Here is a 16,755-nt window from a genome sequence, read left to right as displayed (position 1 = left end):
TTCCAAGTGTGGGAGCTGGTATTTTCAGCCATGAGCTTGTTTTGTGGCCTTACATGGTTGTGTGGCAGTGCCCTCCACGTAAAGGGGAAAGCTGGGCTTTTGGAGCTGGCTGAGTTCTTCTGCTTCCTCCCTGAAGCCTGAGTGACACTCAGGACACAGATAAGGGAAATGGCAAGTTCCATGCCACAGGTCCCCAGCCAGGCATGAATGCTGATGCTGCACCCTGCAAGTGCAGCATGAGGCCACCTGCCCTTTCCCTGGTGGGGAGCAGCCCCCAGAACCCAGTGGGAACCAGAAAAACAGGGATTTATTCCCAGCCGGGCAAGCTTGGTGCTTTTCCAGACCTGCTCCACCTCTGCTTGGAGAGTTTGGTTCCATGGCAGCATCTCCTAGCAACAGGGACACAGAGCCAGGGGGTTCCCTGCGGGCTCGGGCTGCATGGCAGCACCCGGCAGCATCTCTGCTGTTTTTCAGGAGTACCTGCAGCACCTGGGGCTGCAGGACTTTCCCTGTGGCCTCGGCAACTGGGTAGGGGTCAGGGGGCCACAGCTGTGGGATGTGGCACGGGGCTGCCATTGCCTCTCCTCTCTCCCTGTTCTCCACAGAACAAATCCCGCTGCAATGCCCGCAGGAGCTCCCGGGCACAGCCAGCGGGGCTGGAGGAGGCCGTGCCACCAGGAGAGGACACCCCTGAGGTGCTGCTGGAGCTGCTGAGAGACCAGCACAGCCCCTGGGCACTGCCCCTCGACTGCAGCCCCCAGGCCCAGCGCCTGAGGGAAGTGATTGTGCTGGCCCCCGAGCTCCTCCATGGCTCCAGCGTCTCCCAGCTTGTCAAGTCCCTGCGGATACTGGACAAGGGGGTAAGTGCAGCTGCTGGTGCCCACAAAGCTGTGTCTTCCTGCTGGCAGGGAAAACATACTGGGAAAAGGACACCTTCCATCCCATGGTCTTCCCAGGTGCTGCAGCCAGAGTAGAGCTTCTCCCCACAGCCTCCCCAGGATGTTGTGCTAACCCGTGTCACGCAGGTGTCACACAGATCGAGATGTGTCCATGTCACCCTGGCCACTAGGTGCCTCAAGGGCAAGTTGGCCAAACCCAGCTCTTTGCAGGTGGAGGAGGTGGATGAAGGTTTGCTGCAGTTCCAGCAGCTGGAGGAGCTCATCCTCAGTGCCAACCACATCAGCAGGGTAACCTCAGCCCACCTGCCCCGGACTCTGAAGGTGAGCGAGCAGGATGGGGCAGGAATTCCCATGTGGGAACACAGGGAAAGACAAACAGCTCAAGGAGGTGCCAGGGATAGCTAATTTCCAAGGTGTTTGTTGTTCCTTCTGTCCTGGGCAGGTGCTGGAGCTCTGCCACAATGATGTGGATGATCTGCAGGACCTGTGTGCTCAGCCACCCCCGGAGCTCCAGCACTTGGGGCTGGGCTACAACCAGCTGTGTGGCCCTTCCCAGGAAAAGCAGCTCACTGTGGATTTCTGGTAATGCCACAGGCTGAACGTGGGCTCCTGAAAGGGAAATGAGCAGATATGAACAGCTGACCTCAAGCCATGGAGGTGGCCTTTTTTGGGAAAATACAGAAGGGAAAATTTTGGGAAAATTCAGAAGGGTTGTTTCTTTGCTCTGTGTCTACACTCTGTGCAGAGTAGTCTGTCTCTGCTGTCTTCTGTCTTATGCCCAGAGATTGTTTTGGTCCTTGGCAAGGTGTGGAATGGGGAGATCACCAGGGGAACTGCCCTGACACCCTGCCCATCCCAGTTCCATTTTCCTGGACAGTTTACTTTTTATGTGTCCTTCCCAAAACCACTGCTGGAAGTCTGTAAGCATCTGAAGCATAGACTGCCTCACCAAATGGTGCAGGTGGTCATCAATAGATGCTAAAGAAATGTTTTTGTGTTGTGGGGCAGACTGGCAATGGCCCAAGAATTGGAATTGGCCTCCAGATTGGATTCCTCAGTTCAGCCCAGTTTGTGCTGGGGAAATACGAATTTTGTTTCTGTTTTTGCTCCAGGGCTGTAGCTTTCTATCCTCAAATAGGTGCTGGCTGCCTTACATCCTTCCCTGGGTTCTCTCCTTAGGCCAAACCTTGTCTCCCTTGACCTGAGCTTTAACAGCTTCACAGACCTGCTGGGGCTGGTGTCCCAGCTGTCCACCCTGCAGAACCTCCGCATCCTGCTGCTCCAGGGGAACCCACTGTCCCTCATCCCTGCCTACAGAGGCTTCCTCGTGGACAGCCTGCCCAAGCTGTCCATCCTCGATGACATCTACATATGGCCTGAAGAGAGGCAGCAGTTCCATAGGCTGGCAGAGCAGCCAGGTGAGCCCTGCCTTTGAGGCTGACCCTGTGATTCAGGAGTGGGGTTTGCATTGTGGTTGTGTCATTACAAGTGAGGCCGTGTCTGACCTGGGCCCAAGAACAACCAATCCCAGTCCCAGCACTGCCTCAGTGTCCTGGCCTGCCTCAGCTTTTCTTCCCATCTGGTTTCAGATCATGCATTTCCCTCCTGAGCTGTGGCAGGAGGAACATCAGTACTGGGGGAGGTGCTCACATGGGGCTGCACTGTCAGTACACAGCGATGCCACCTCTGGGGCACATCCCTGACTGGGATGAGAGTAGGAGGCTGGGGACACACGGGATGGGAAATCTCTTTTAATGGCCCCTACTCAAAGAGTTTGTGCTGGATGTGCCTTTTGGAGATTGAAACGTTGAAGGAGCAGAGCAGCCAAGGCAGAAGGTGTTTGCATGGCTTTTAGTGACGCCACGTGGCAGTGGTTTGTCACAGCATTTGCACAGGCTGGCACCGAGGGATGCCAGCAGGTGGGACGTGGGACCTGGAGGTTTCTGCTTTTCTGTTCCTTCCTCTCTCTGGAAGTGCTGCAGCTTCAAGGCAGGATTCTCTTCCTTTCAGAGCTGATCACGAGTGAAGCACGACTGGTTGTGAGCATTGGAGAGATGAAGGGACTCCCTTATCCCGAAGATTTTCAGCAGCTGGAGCCTGACTGCGAGGGTCCAGTGATTGCCTACAGATACTGTGTGACCTACCAGTTTGCAGAGGGAGAGGAGCTCAAGGACCGGGGCAGTCCTGAGGTTGGTTCTTGATTGTGCTCCTGGAAACAAGCAGCATGGCAGGTCACAGCAGGGGGAGCTGCATCTCCAGGCTATGGGGTGATGAGCCTGGTGAGGGGAGCAGCAGTGCTGGGGACAGAATTCCCATGTGGCTGCATCCAGCAGGACAAGCCCACATTCCACATCCCTGTTGGGGAGCCCAGAACTCTGCATGTGGGAGAGAGCTCACAGCCCCCCTCCTGCTGGCTGTGGCAGACCCTTTCCCTGGCACTGAAGTCCCTTCTTCCCATGAGGGTGGACTGGGGAATAGGATTTTGGAGGCAAATCCATCTCTGTTCCAGGGAACAGAAATCCACCAAAGTCCCAGAGTGGCCACGCTGGATGGGGTCAGCTCTGCTCAGGACGCAGGAGAGACAGAGAGCCATCAGGAGCCTGCAGCCACAGAGGAGCCCGAGGCCCACTCTGGTAATGAGGAATTACAGATCTTCTGTTCCAGGTCTCAGGGCAGGTTTATGGCTCTTTGTAGGGTGTGGTGGCACCAGGAAGTCCCTTGCAGTGCCAGCTGGGCTGTTCCTGGGACTGATGGACAATGACCTGGCACCAGCCATGTCCTAGAGGTCCTTCTGTCCTGGGGAAAGAGAGATCTCTGAACTTTTTTGCGTCCCTACACAGCAAAGGTTTTTGCCACCCCTGCACAGCCCTGGGCAGACACCATCGACTGCAGCTACAGGAAGCAACACATTGCCAAGGACTTGGTGGGGCTGAAGTCCTACCTGGAGGCTGGAACCATTGTTTCAGTTATGGAGGAGAAGGTGAGGGTGTGGCTGAGCTGGATGAAGGGGGAAGAGCTGCTGGGAGGCCCAGCCAGTGTCACCACATTCCCTCTGGGGGCAGGCTGGGATGGCAGTGACCCTGGGCCAGCTCCTCTCTCCGGGCAGGTGGTCTCATGGCCTGTGGATCCAGATGAAAACTCTGCCACAAAGGAAGGACAGGAGCTGAAGAAGAACAGTGCAAAGGTAGGCTGCCAGGAGAGAACAATGACCAAATTCTATCTGAGCTGCAAAAACAGTGATGGGACAACAAGGACCCTTCTCCTGGGTCAGTCTGGTGTGTCAGAGAGTCAGACCTCTCCCAAAGACCCCCCTTTCTGTGGGGGGAAGGCAGCAGCTGTTGGCACACACCTTGGCCAGGATGCAGTGGTGGGCGAGGGGCTGGGTTGGGGTTGCTTCTCTCTGATAAAGGGACCCCAACCTTCTGCTGAGGCCTGTCCCCGTGTCCAAGGACAAGCAGAAGAAGAAGAAGAAGAAGAAGTCATGTGAATACCGCAGTGACCCTCCCATTTGGAGCACCCTGGCCACCACGAGGGTGACCTTGGAGACACTGCTGGCCAATGAGAACCTGGTGGCAACTGTGTGTGACTTTGGGATCCTGATCCCTGAGAAACCACCAGATCCACCAGTTGTGGACGAGAAGGTAAGGAGCATGTCCCAGGGCAGGGCTGCAGGCTGGGGTTCAGCAAATGCCTTCTCTGGCCTGGGCATCCATCCATCCATCCATCCATCCATCCATCCATCCATCCAATTTCTCCTCTCCCCAAAATGGGGCTGAAATAGCCCTGCCTGACCACCATCCATCGCTGCTGGTGTGGTTATTTAAGGCTGATATTAGTGAGCAGTTCTGCTATTTTTTCTGGGCCTAGGAAAATAGATGAGTTTATTTTTCCATTCCAGAATGTGTAAGCAGCCACTCGTGCTTCCTCTGGTGCTCTCTCTCAGTGTGGCAGCACATGCCAGCTGTACCAACTTTCTGTTTCTGGATTCTCTTCTCTGAGCAGCCACTGTGCTGTGCCCCTGCTCTCCCTCACCTCTGTCCATGCCTCTGAAATCCCAGTGACAGCACCCAGATGATGACAGCCGGCACAGGACTGAATGAGGGCAGTGAGTTTTAACACAGCCTTACTGTGGAAACATCTCTCTCCACAGGAGGCAAAAAAAGGCAAAGACAAGAGCAAAAAACCCAAAGGAGACCAGAAAAACGCGGCTTCCAAAGGTGACAGAGGCTGGAGGTGGCGGGACAGAGGGCGGGGTGTGTGAGAGAGCAAACAGGAGCAGCTCTGGAGCAGGGGCTTACTCACATCCTGAGCCTCGGGCTGTGAATGCAGACATTGACTGCGGGGCTCAGAATAGACACAGCCCGGACTCTTTACCAGTCGGTGTCTGCACAAGCACCCGGGGTGGGCTGCCAGCTGCCCTGGGAGACCCACACCTACAGCACCCTGCGCCAGGGGACATGGGCAAAGCAGAGTTTTGGGCGAGAAAAGCGCTGCCCGCTGTGTGGCTGCCAAATGTGGGCGGTGGCGTGGGCGGGCAGCTGGGCGAGCGCTGCCTGGGGTGCATAATGAGCTCCTCATTCACTGCCAGCTCGCATCTCCAAGCACTTTGCAGAGGGGATTGTTGTTCTCTCTGGTTTGGAGATGCACAGAGAGCCCCAGGTGCCCCAGCCAGCCCATGCAGGGCTGGGAACAGATCCCAGTCTGCTGTCACCCAACAAGAGACCACCCTGACCCCAGTGCAAGGCTCAGGGCTGCTCAGCCAGCAGCCTTGCTTAATCTGCCAGGGGCAAACCTCACCCTGCCGCTTGCAGATCATTTTTCCATCAGTCTTGGTTCTGACTGCAAAAACAGCAGTGCCAGCACATCAGAGGGTTAATGCAAGAGTGGGAGGAAGTGGGACAGGGCAGGGGTGGCCAAGCAACGCTGAAAAGCTGCTCGTGGGTCAGCGAGGGCATGGACAGGGCCAGGCGTCCCAGCACTGCTCAGAGCTACCAAAGGAGCTTTGTTTTCCTGCTCTGGCATCAGATTTGAGAGTGCAACTAACCCACAGAGCTCCAGGCTGCTTTCCTGTGCCCTGTCACCCCCAGCAAGGTCCCCATCTTTGGGGAGGCTCTCAGAGATCTGCAGTCCTGGGCTGCATTCACAGAAGCCAATGGCCTCCCTTAATGACCTGAAAAGAAGAAAACTCATTGAACTGCTGTCCCCCACATAAGATGTACACTCAGCCTGACAGGAGCTGCTGTCAAACAGCTCAGCTTCAGCAGTGGTTGTTCCTTCCTTCCTTCCCTCCCTGGTGTGTGGTCAGTGTGTGCAGGAGGTTTCCCTTCAGCTTGAACAAAGGTAAAAGTGCTGTGGTGTGCACAGAAGTGCTGCTGCTGCAGGAAACCCACAGCAAGTAGAGATTTGTGCTTAATTTGGTGTCCCCATGTGCCTGTGCAGGTGGGGGCTGGCTTGGCTGCACTGTGAGGCCACGGAGTGCATAATTCAAAGTGTGAGTGCAAAATTCACAGTGCCTGAAGATGAGCTGCCCCACAGCTCGCTCCACCCGCTGTCCCATTGCTGTGGCTCACCAGAGCAGCCCAGCTGTGGCTTTCTGGGGGGCTGCAGCGCCCTGCTGAGCTCAGTGTCTGCACATCTTGCCTGCCCCGTGAGTCACCAGCTGCTCAGGGGCTGTTTGACACTTGCACATCACCTGGGGACCCCCTTGGAGCTGTGACAGTGGCCATGCCCCGGGGCACAGGGGATGACTCCCAGCCGTGTGTCCAGGCACTCTCACAGCCGGGAGCTGAGGCTGATTTGCATCCCTCAGTTCAGCAAATGCACACAAATAATAAGTCCTCTCAGAGGAATTGGGATCACTTCCAGATGGCTCAAAGAGGAAAGGCTTTGTCACAAGTGAACCATTTGCCCAGGCACTGAAGGATGTCTTCAGAAGTAGTCTCACGTAGGTCTCATTTTACCTCGCACTTGATTTTCCTGGATCCTTGAAATTATTTATTTCTGCAGCTTTCTTTTTCCCTAGGGCAGTTTCACAACAAGCAGCAAGGCTGCACCCAGGTCAACTGTCAGCCTAAAGATGTTTTTTGGGCTTATCATCTAAAATCATATTAACTTTCCCCTGAAGCCCAGTCACTGCTGACACCCTTGCACACTGCTGCTTTTAGGATCATTTACTCTCTCAAGACAGTGACAAATGTACGTCTTACCACAGGAAAAGGAAAAAACAAAGACACTGCTGAACTGGAGGAGGATCAAGAGCCCCAGCCAGTGCCACTGACAGTTGAATTCCAGATGCAGCTGCTTCGATGGCCCTCGGCAGCCAGCACCCGGAGGCAGGAGAGCGTGGCCATGTCAGAGGGGAGGACTCCGTAATGTGTCCGTAGCAGGAGCATGAGTGGAAATAAACCACAGGGAACGCTGTGCAGAGCCTGGTTTAGCTGAGCCTCCACAGCTGGGAGCTGCCCCGGGGCTCCTGGCGGTCTGTGGCTGGTGCTGAGCTTCTGCTGGAGCCGGAGCGGGCAGGGGAGGTTGGGTGGGTGTGCGGGGTGCAGGGTGGGTGTCCGTGCCCGGGACACGCTGCCCCGGGGCCGGTGCCAGCCCTCGCATCCTCCGCCCGGGGCGGGGCTCGGCAGGGGCGGGGAGGGGCTGGGGCAGCTCCCGGTGAAGCGCGGAGGGAACGGAACGGCAGCTCCGGTGAATCACGGAGGAGGCTCCGCAGAGCAGAGCAGAGCGAGGTTTTGCCGTGCGGGGTCACCGTGGAGCGGCGGCTCCAGCCCAGTCTGCGCGCCCCGGCGGGACCGGGGGCTCCGGACCGTCCTCACCGGCAGCACCGGGGGAAGCACCGAGCCACGTCCCCGTCCCAGGTAGGGTGGGAGGGAACGGCTCGTGTTCATCTGCCCGCCCGGGGCCGGTCTCCCGCCGGATGCTGCCATGTATCCCAGGATTAAAAGCCTGGCGCTTTACACCTTCTCAATCACGCTGCTGGCCTGCGTGTTTTACATGAAGAAGGAGGCGAAGTTGGCAGCATCATCAGCAGAGCAGAAAGTGGATGTGGTGGATCACAGAGTGCAGCCTTCGGTTCTGGACAGCGCTGAGCACACCAAATGTTTGCCGAACTTGACCTTTGCCAATTCTTCTCTCGCCTTCCCGGAGCCTCACCGAGTCTTCCTAACCTACAAGCACTGCAGGAACTTCTCGGTGCTGCTGAGGCCTTCCAGGTGTAGCAGAGAGATGTTCCTGCTGCTGGCCATCAAGTCTTCCCCCATCAACGTGGACCGGCGCGTGGCCATCAGGAACACGTGGGGGAAGGAGGCGTCCATCGGGGGCAGGCACATCAGGCTGGTGTTCCTCCTGGGGCGCTCCGAGGCCAAAATCCAGCTGCAGCCCCTGCACCAGCTGCTGGCTTACGAGAGCCAGCAGTTTGATGACATCCTGCAGTGGGATTTTGTTGACGACTTCTTCAACCTGACCCTCAAGGAGCTGCATTTCCTCCGCTGGTTCACGGAGGATTGCCAGCACGCCAGGTTCGTGCTGAAGGGCGACGATGACGTGTTTGTCAACACTTACAACATCATGGAGTTCCTCCAGGAGCTGGACCCTGAACAGGATCTCTTTGTTGGGGACGTGATCGCCAACGCCCGGCCCATCAGGAACACCAAGGTCAAATACTTCATTCCAGAGGCCATGTATGGGGCCACCTTCTATCCTCTCTATGCAGGAGGAGGGGGATATGTGATGTCCAGAGAGACAGTGCATCGCCTCCAGAGCACGGCAGAGAACATGGAGCTCTTCCCCATAGATGACGTGTTTGTGGGGATGTGTCTGGCAAAGATGTCAGTGACCCCAAAGAACCACGCTGGCTTTAAGACGTTTGGGATCCAGAGACCTTTCAACCCTTTTGATCCGTGCTGGTACAAAGAGCTGATGGTTGTGCACAGACTGAACCCAACGGAGATGTGGATCATGTGGACGCTGGTGAAGGATGACAGCATTAGGTGTGCGGTGTCAGTGACACACAGCTACAGCAGGGGCTGGAAAAGGAGCCATTGATGAGCCCGGGGACTGTGGCTGCTGACAGGGTACTAAACTAAAAATCAGGTTGTGGTAGAAACGTGTCCGTTACTAACAGACTGCACTGGAGCTGTGGTTTGGTTTGCAGTGAGTCTTTTTCTTTTGGGGGTTACTTGAAGCAGTTGAATTGTCACAGGGTGGGGGTGTGGTCAGTGGCTTCCCAGCCAGACTGTGCCAGGGGAAGTCACAAGTGCCACCTGCACTGCTGGCCAAAGTCAGTCTCATGTGGGACAGCAGCGATGACTAAAGAGTGACAGAGCATTTGAAATTTACTTGAAGGCATGGAAGAAAGGCCAGTATGTCCTGCTGAGTCTGCTGTCCCTGCTCCTACCACACAGCAGGAGAAAGGGAGTGGAGTGGGGAAGGAAAAGTTTCAAAAATACATGGCCTTAACACAGCAGTGATGATAATCTGGGGCACTGGGCTCAGCCTCCAGCCCTTTGGCTTTTGCAGAAACTCACAAAGGTTTACATGCACTGGAAACTTTAGCACAAACACTTTCTGATCTGGTTTGAGAGGAGCCACGTGTTTTGAATAAGCATGGTGGTAGGAAGAGTGGCTGTAGCTTCCCATGTTGTGTGGGAGGTTTTTGGTTTGTTGTTGTAATGTTGTGTATAAATAAAATAGTTTTGAAAAGTATTTACATGGGAATATTCTTAGGTCTTCTGAAAGATAAGAGCCCTAAAAGCCAGGGAAGGCTGAGATCTACTGCTGGGTATTTGCATTAAAGAGGAAAATGTTAGTGGAAATGGATGCTTGCCACTTTTTCTGTGAGTTGTTCTCTGCCCTGTGCAGACAAGATGCACTGACACAAAAGTGATAAATCTGAACGTGCTGGAGTTGCTAACTTGAGAAAAGATCAAATATAGGACTAAGTTTTGGTGTTTTTTGTGAAGCTTATCAGTATCTTGCTGCTAGAGCAGGAGCTGAGGATGAGCAGGAAGCAGCCTGGAAGCCTTAGGGGAAAAAACAATCAAATGAGTAAAGAGGAAGTGTGTAATTAGAGCAAGCAGAGCCCTTTGTGCTGTGCTGTTGTAACTGCTGTCTGTAGTGCCAGCTGCCCAGCATCCATCCCCCACCAGATGGGAGCTGGAGCTTTCAGAAGAGCCCAGCAAGTGCTGCCAGGAGGCTCCTGCTTGTCCTACAGACAGGGACACCCTGGGAGCAGAGCTGTGGCAGCTCTCAGTGGGATGTTGGGGGACTGCTGGTGGGATGTGCTCCCTTGGCCCTCTGGAGCACCTGGGGTAGCTCTGGCTGAGCCCCAGGGCTGACCCAGGCTCTTGGGGCAAAGGTGCCCCAAGGAGCACCTCACAGGAGCTGTTTCTGTGCCAGGTGTCAGTAGGGGTTTGTCTCAAAGAACTGGTGGGTGTCCATCCTCAGAGTGATCTTGTGCAAGCTGTTACTGTGTTTTCTGGCTGCAGCTCCAACAGGCTTTCATTAACTGTAGCTGAGGAAGCGCCTGTGTGTAGTTTCAGGTGTGTGAACAAGGCTGAGTGTCAGCAGCAAGCCCAGGTTCTGGGCACAATTCTCTGGGCCCTGCTGCTGGTCCTGGGGAGGAGACTGCACAGGGCAGGCACCGTGGTGCCCTGTGAGCTGCTGTGCCAGCACTTCTGTGAGTGCAAACTCAGGAGCACAGAGCATGATGTCATGTCTGTTGTGGGCTGAGGTGTGTGGGCTAACCCCCAGCTGGCAGCTCTCACTTCCTGACAAAGGTGAGGGACTCCTTTCTGCCCTGCTTTGGGGTGATTTGTGCCTCTCACCCCCACTTTGACTTGGCTGCCCTGCCTGCTTGGTTCCAGTCACATCGGGCTGGACGTGTGTGGGAAGAGCTCTCGGGCAGGAAGAGCAGTATACGTGCAATGAAACAAGAAATGAGGTCACAGCAGGGCTGGGAGCAGGCCCTGAAAGGGGAAGAGGGGCTTTCCTGGCTTTGCAGGCTCCTGGCAGTGCCATGCAAATATCTGAGTAAGTTATTGTGGCATCCTGAAAGGTACACAACTTGTTTGTGCACTCGGGTCAGGGCTTGGCAGATGTTTTTCAACTGCACAAGGTACCAAAGTAGAGCAGTTGTGGTTAGAGGTTGACCTGAGACTGCATCTGGCTCCTGAGGGCTCAGCTGTGCCACCACCCAAGTAATCCTCTCACCACAGGAGTTTTTTCCCTAATGCTCCAGCCCAGAGCAGACACGGGCAGCTCCCTCTGAGCTGGATTCCAGACTCTGCCATCCTCCTTGGATACAGCAGCACCAGTGAGGAGCAAGGAAAAATGGTTTGGTAATTTTCTTTTTACTACCTAATCTATAAATGAACAGTGCTGTGCACCTGAGATTGCATTTGTTCCAAAGGCAGCCAAAAAGAGACACCTCTTATGCTGCAGGTAAGAAAATTCAGGCACAACTCAATTTAGTAACACCAACCTTGACACAGATACATCAGATGCTAATCTGTGGTGAAAAACCTTTGATTAATGTGTGTTTTCTTACACAACCTGGCAGATGGGGATCCAATCATCAGTGATAAAGTTCAAGTGGATGCTGTTTTACAAAGCAAATTTCACACCAGCTGTCAGGTTAGGAAATGAACAGTGAAGGACACCCATGGTTTTGAAACCTACAGTGAAACATTAAGCTTGCAAAAGAAATAATTAAGATTATGTCCTGAAACTTGCATTGGGAAGCATTTAAATATGTAAAACTCTTTTGCTCTGTGCTTTGTAGAATAGTACACAGCAGTTGCCAAAACAATTCTGTTTATAACTACAATATATTGAAAATCAAACCTCCCCCTTGCTTCCTGGGGAACCTCCCCCAGAGGTGATTCTGGGTGAAATAAATTTGCTGTGCTGAACAAAACTGCACCAAGCCTGGGTGACTCCATGGGAAGTTCTCAGCTCCAGAGCAAATATTTCCCCTGAGTGCAGCTCAGTGTAATTTGGTGCAGCTGCCAACTCAGAGATTAAAAACTTTTAAATTCAAATAGAAAGCAGGGCCTAATTTCCTCCCCAAATGGACACACCCACAACGGGCTGCTTTTTGCACAGTTTAATAGAGGCATCTCCTCACAGACATCATTTACCTTACAGGTTAAAAACAAGGGTTTTTAAATACATTTCTCTGGCTGATCCCACAAAAACACCAAGGGAGCAGCAGGACCCTCCAGCAGACACAATTACCACCAGGCCATCCCTGATAACAGTCTTCACATTTGCATAGATAAACATTTAAATAAATGAATCCAAAAGTATTACAAACAAGGTAAGTTACAAACAAAACCGAAGCCTTCCAAATACCTGATTTGCAAAGCAATCCTTTTTGGGGGGGGAAAAAATATGGAATCACAGGCTTATTTCAGCAGTTTTACACTATCCCACACTTCAGAGCTTGGGACTGTTCCATGTGTGACTGACCCTGAGAGCTCAGTTCTGTTCAGTCCTCCCGAAGGTAAGGGTCATCATCTGAGTTCCCTAAAACTCCCTGTGGCAATGAGGAGTCCTCTCCTCGGGCTTTGATGAGCTCGTCTGTCTGAGCTTCAGCTAATTTGGTCTCTGCTTTCTGGGACAGCAGCCTCACCTCCTGCACCTGGGACTTCAGCACCTGGATGTGGCTGCGGGCGGTCACCGAGGCCTGGTCTGCACCTGCAGGGAAGGATTGGCACCCTGGGTCACAGGAGCACAACCTGGCAAGCTTTCAGCTGAGGAGATGGATGGGAACATCATCTGCTTGCTGTGTGGTGAGGGCTCTTGGGCTGTATTAGTGATCAATACTGTTCATTTACCTCAAGCCTTTTGCCTGCTTTGAGGTGTCACTGCTCCCTTGAATTCTCCCATCCCGGTGGGACACAGCTGGGGTTGGACAGGAGGGATCACCTGGTGCCAGTGGGTTTGAGAGCTCAGCCCAGTCCCTGTGTGCCAGAACTTTTCAGTTCTCATCCCATCCTGGCACCTACAGCAGTGGGAATACCTGTGGCACTGCTGAATTCCCACCATCCTCCTCCCATGGTCCCACAGATTTCTGGGTCTTCTCCAGGCACTTACAGAATGAGGGTGTCTCTGTATATTCACTGCTTTTCCTCCCTTCTCCACTCCAGTAACTCTGCCCATTTACCACAAACCAGTCCATAACTCAGTCTCAGAGCTCTCAAATCTCTCCAGGGAGATAAAACCAAAATTAGTGTATTTTCCTTTTTTAATATAACTAATTCCAGCTGGAAAGTCCTCCTGTATTAATAGGCAGCCTTGGTTCTGTGGCTCCCAGGACCGTGTTTGAGCCTTGCATTTAAAAATAACTGAACTCTTCCCTCAGACATTTTTGGCCATGGTTAGTCCTGACCTAAACCACATGTGAAGTTTCCAGGCCTAGCACTCAGAACACACCTACAGATTTGCAGACAAAACCAGAATGTACGTGCTCAGCACCTCCAAAAAGCAGGAACCAGCTGTCAGCTGTGGTGTTAACTGAGTGTACTCTGTGTGTCTGAAGTGGGCTGAGAGAGGGACAAGGGGCAGAGGGAGAAGGAGCAGAGGGACAAGGGGCAGAGGGACAAGGGGCAGAGGACAAGGAGCAGAGGGACAAGGGGCAGAGGGAGAAGGGGCAGAGGGACAAGGGGCAGAGGGACAAGGGGCAGAGGGAAAAGGGGCAGAGGGACAAGGGGCAGAGGGACAAGGGGCAGAGGGAAAAGGGGCAGAGGGACAAGGGGCAGAGGGACAAGGGGCAGAGGCTCAGACCTGACTGATACGCAGCCTCTGCCGCCATCTCCGACAGCCGCAGCGCCGTCATCCAGCTGGACTCCAGCCTGAGGTACTCCTGCTGCTTGGTGGTCATCTAGGAGCAGGAGAAAGAATCAACAGGGTGTAACACACCTGAGAGCTCTCCTGAGCTGTGAGAGCAGGGCTGCAGAGGCAGATGGTGAGGGAGGTTGGTTTGCTCACATCCACTCTGGCTCCTATGACCACCTGCCAGACCGCATCCACCTCGTCCGAGTTCATTTTCCCAAGGAGATTTGAGTATTGCTTGTAGAGAGACACCAGGGTATAAATTGCCTGTCAAGGAATCGTTTTGCACAGTTACCATGACAGCCTGCACAGCTCTGGTGTTGGCTCAGTGTTAATTAGCAAAATTACTCTCCATACACTTGATGTACTGAGAAGGATGTAAACTGGAATGCAAATACTTTACTCAAATCAGCACTTTATTTGAAAAATTAAAACTGTGTCTTCTTATTGCAGACTTCAGTATGGCTCATGCCATTCTTCTGATGGAACTCAGTTCATGGCCTTAGAAAGGCTGAGAAGGGCAATAAAATGCCCAAGAACAGAGAGCTCAGCACACAGGTAATATAAATAACTGTTATGAGTTTCTTCACCCCAGTTCTGAGTTCCAGGGTCATTTTTAAGTAAAAAAAGGGACTTCTTAAAAGAGCATGGAATGACAGGACAAGGGGAATGGATTCATGCTGGCAGAGGGCAGGGCTGGATGGGATGTTAGGAAAAAATTCTTGGCTGTAAGGGTGGGGAGGCCCTGGCACAGGGTGCCCAGAGCAGCTGTGGCTGCCCCATCCCTGGAATGTCCAAGGCCAGGCTGGATGGGGCTTGGAGCACCCTGGGACAGTGAAAGGTGTCCCTGCCCATGGGACTGCATGAGCTTTAAGGTCCTTCCAACCCCAAACCATTCTGGGGCTGTCTAATTTTAACCCAAAAGCAGCAGTTTAACAAAGCCAAAAGTAACTTCCACATTTGGTGTAGAACAGTGACCCCACAGCCCCCGAGGGACCTGACATCTTCAACCCCCCCACTTCTTGGGTTAAATTAATTTTGCAAAAGCCCATTTTGAGCGTGGTTTAAGGGGTGCAGCCAGTGGCAGAGCAGCAGCAGTGGGGGTGCCAGGTGTGAGCTCACCTTGGTGTACTCGGTGAGCGCCTCGATCAGCGCGTACGTGGTCTGGGAGAGCAGCGTGGCCGTGCTGTCTGTCACCAGGGACACGGCTCTTCTGATCAGGGCATCGTTGCTGAGGGACCCCGAGCTCTGCTGCTGCAACACAAGACACCCGTGTCACCCTGTGTGACCTCGTGTCACCCTGTGCCACCTCGCCATCACCCTCCCCACGGACACCACTCAAACACAACGGCGAGGAAAAGCTGCGAGAGCCAAGCTCTCCTTGAGGATGCAACCCTGGGGGAGAACCAGGCCAGGCAGGTGGGTTTGGGGGTCAAACTGGTGCAAGGAGTGGGTGCTGGGGGTACCTCCACGACGGGGACAGCGCACAGGGCCACCCCCAGCCCCACGGCCCGGTGCCACTGCCCGCTCCTGCCCGCGAGGCCTCGCTGCCGGACGCTGGCCAGGACGGGGAGGCTGCGCCTGGAAAAGCAAGAGGCAAAGTTTAACAGCAGGAACATCCCAGTGTGGGGTGGGAAATAGAGGCAAAGTTTAACAGCAGGAACATCCCGGTGTGGGGTGGGAAATAGAGGCAAAGTTTAACAGCAGGAACATCCCGGTGTGGGGTGGGAAATAGAGGCAAAGTTTAACAGCAGGAACATCCCGGTGTGGGGTGGGAAATAGAGGCAAAGTTTAACAGCAGGAACATCCCAGTGTGGGGTGGGAAATAGAGGCAAAGTTTAACAGCAGGAACATCCCAGTGTGGGGTGGGAAATAGAGGCAAAGTTTAACAGCAGGAACATGCCAGTGTGGGGTGGGAAATAGAGGCAAAGTTTAACAGCAGGAACATGCCAGTGTGGGGTGGGAAACAGAGGCAAAGATCAGCAGCAGGAACAACCCAGTGTGGGGAGGGAAACAGGGATCAGCGAGGAGAACACCCAGAAGCTGTTCGAGGGGAGCTGTCTGTGCCAGGTTTCTGTGACGCAGCTGTGTGACAGCGGATGAGTAAGTTTGTTTCAAATTTCGTATTGTTGTTTAATCATAAGTGCAAGAACAGGCAAGCACAGTAACTAGTGCAATATTAATACTTCTAGAGAGAAAATTTATGTTAGCTGGTATGGGCACACTGCTGTTAGTCAATAATACTGGAAAACCGGTTAAAAAACATGCTTAAAAGTGGCGTGTGGTACATGCAGGTGAGAAATGTGACAGGTTTGTTACAATCCAGCGACACTTGGGTCTCTGTGACCAGTTTTATTACAACCCAAGCTGTGCAAATGCCCTGGGGTCAGGCTCTATCACGGAAATACTCGAGCGCAAAAACAGAAGCACAAAGCAATGAGAGGTTTTTTTGTTGTTCTACAGCAATTTAATGAAAACAACCGGTGCATTTTCCTTCCTTTATGCCGCGTACTCTTTATCCTAGCGCCTGCAGGTGGGGAGCGCGGTGCGGGCGGTCCCCCCGAGCCTCTCCCCCCGCCCGCCGCGGTACCTGAGCACAGAGCAGCAGCTCCGCAGCCACCGCCCGCCCGCCGCCATCTTGGCCCGCCCGCCGGCGCGCGGGAAGTGACGTCACCCGCGCGCCCGCAGGGGCGGGGTTGGGTGGGCGGGGCCGAGCGCGGCGCGTGCGCAGAGCGCGGGCGCGTGCCGACGGCGCGCGGGGCCGTGAGGGCAGCGAGCGGGAAATGTCCCCGGGTGTCCCCAGGGGTGTCCCCGCGGCCCCTCCGCCGGCACGGCCCTGTGGAGCACCCCCGACACCTCCTCTGTGTTTCGGTATGCGCAACATCAGAAATAGCGTCAGAAATAGGCAACAATTTACCCAGCTGCTGGGAATGAGGAGGAGATTATGAAACGAGGTCTTGTCTAATTGTTACCAAATGTGGAATGTGTAAAAATTCTCTTTAGAACGGGCTGTTCT

The 16,755-nt window shown here is 54.0% G+C and overlaps 3 protein-coding genes across 4 annotated transcripts; 2 read left to right on the top strand and 1 right to left on the bottom strand.

Annotated features, from left to right (window-relative positions):
* Positions 1-438: 438 nt before the first annotated feature.
* On the top strand, positions 439-7,415 carry LRRC43 (leucine rich repeat containing 43). Its single transcript, XM_054288874.1, has 12 exons — positions 439-528; positions 606-860; positions 1,110-1,220; positions 1,342-1,481; positions 2,079-2,317; positions 2,910-3,088; positions 3,409-3,532; positions 3,740-3,879; positions 4,006-4,083; positions 4,349-4,540; positions 5,050-5,116; positions 7,111-7,415. Exons 1-12 carry the CDS (start codon positions 439-441, stop codon positions 7,269-7,271), a joined length of 1,776 nt encoding a protein of 591 aa, XP_054144849.1. The 3' UTR covers positions 7,272-7,415.
* A 189-nt stretch (positions 7,416-7,604) lies between these two features.
* Positions 7,605-9,189, top strand: B3GNT4 (UDP-GlcNAc:betaGal beta-1,3-N-acetylglucosaminyltransferase 4). The gene has a single exon (XM_054288809.1). It carries the CDS (start codon positions 7,830-7,832, stop codon positions 8,946-8,948), a length of 1,119 nt encoding a protein of 372 aa, XP_054144784.1. The 5' UTR covers positions 7,605-7,829; the 3' UTR covers positions 8,949-9,189.
* A 2,809-nt stretch (positions 9,190-11,998) lies between these two features.
* Positions 11,999-16,392, bottom strand: DIABLO (diablo IAP-binding mitochondrial protein). Of its 2 annotated transcripts, none has more exons than XM_054288770.1 (6): positions 16,330-16,392; positions 15,206-15,320; positions 14,862-14,993; positions 13,896-14,006; positions 13,692-13,788; positions 11,999-12,602 (listed from the first exon to the last, which is right to left on the bottom strand). In XM_054288770.1, the coding sequence occupies exons 1-6, from the start codon at positions 16,374-16,376 to the stop codon at positions 12,394-12,396; spliced, it is 711 nt and encodes a 236-aa protein (XP_054144745.1). In that variant the 5' UTR covers positions 16,377-16,392; the 3' UTR covers positions 11,999-12,393. The 2 variants fall into 2 exon arrangements, with proteins under 2 accessions (XP_054144745.1, XP_054144747.1); XM_054288772.1 differs by having other exon boundaries at positions 14,862-14,990.
* Positions 16,393-16,755: the final 363 nt, after the last annotated feature.

The sequence above is a fragment of the Melozone crissalis genome, unplaced genomic scaffold, assembly GCF_028551555.1.
Source record: "Melozone crissalis strain CALT ecotype California unplaced genomic scaffold, PUWL_Pcris_2 ptg000063l_1, whole genome shotgun sequence".
Lineage (NCBI taxonomy): Eukaryota > Metazoa > Chordata > Aves > Passeriformes > Passerellidae > Melozone > Melozone crissalis.
The sequence above is the reverse complement of the archived record's forward strand: the minus strand, read 5'-3'. Positions and strand labels throughout refer to the sequence as shown.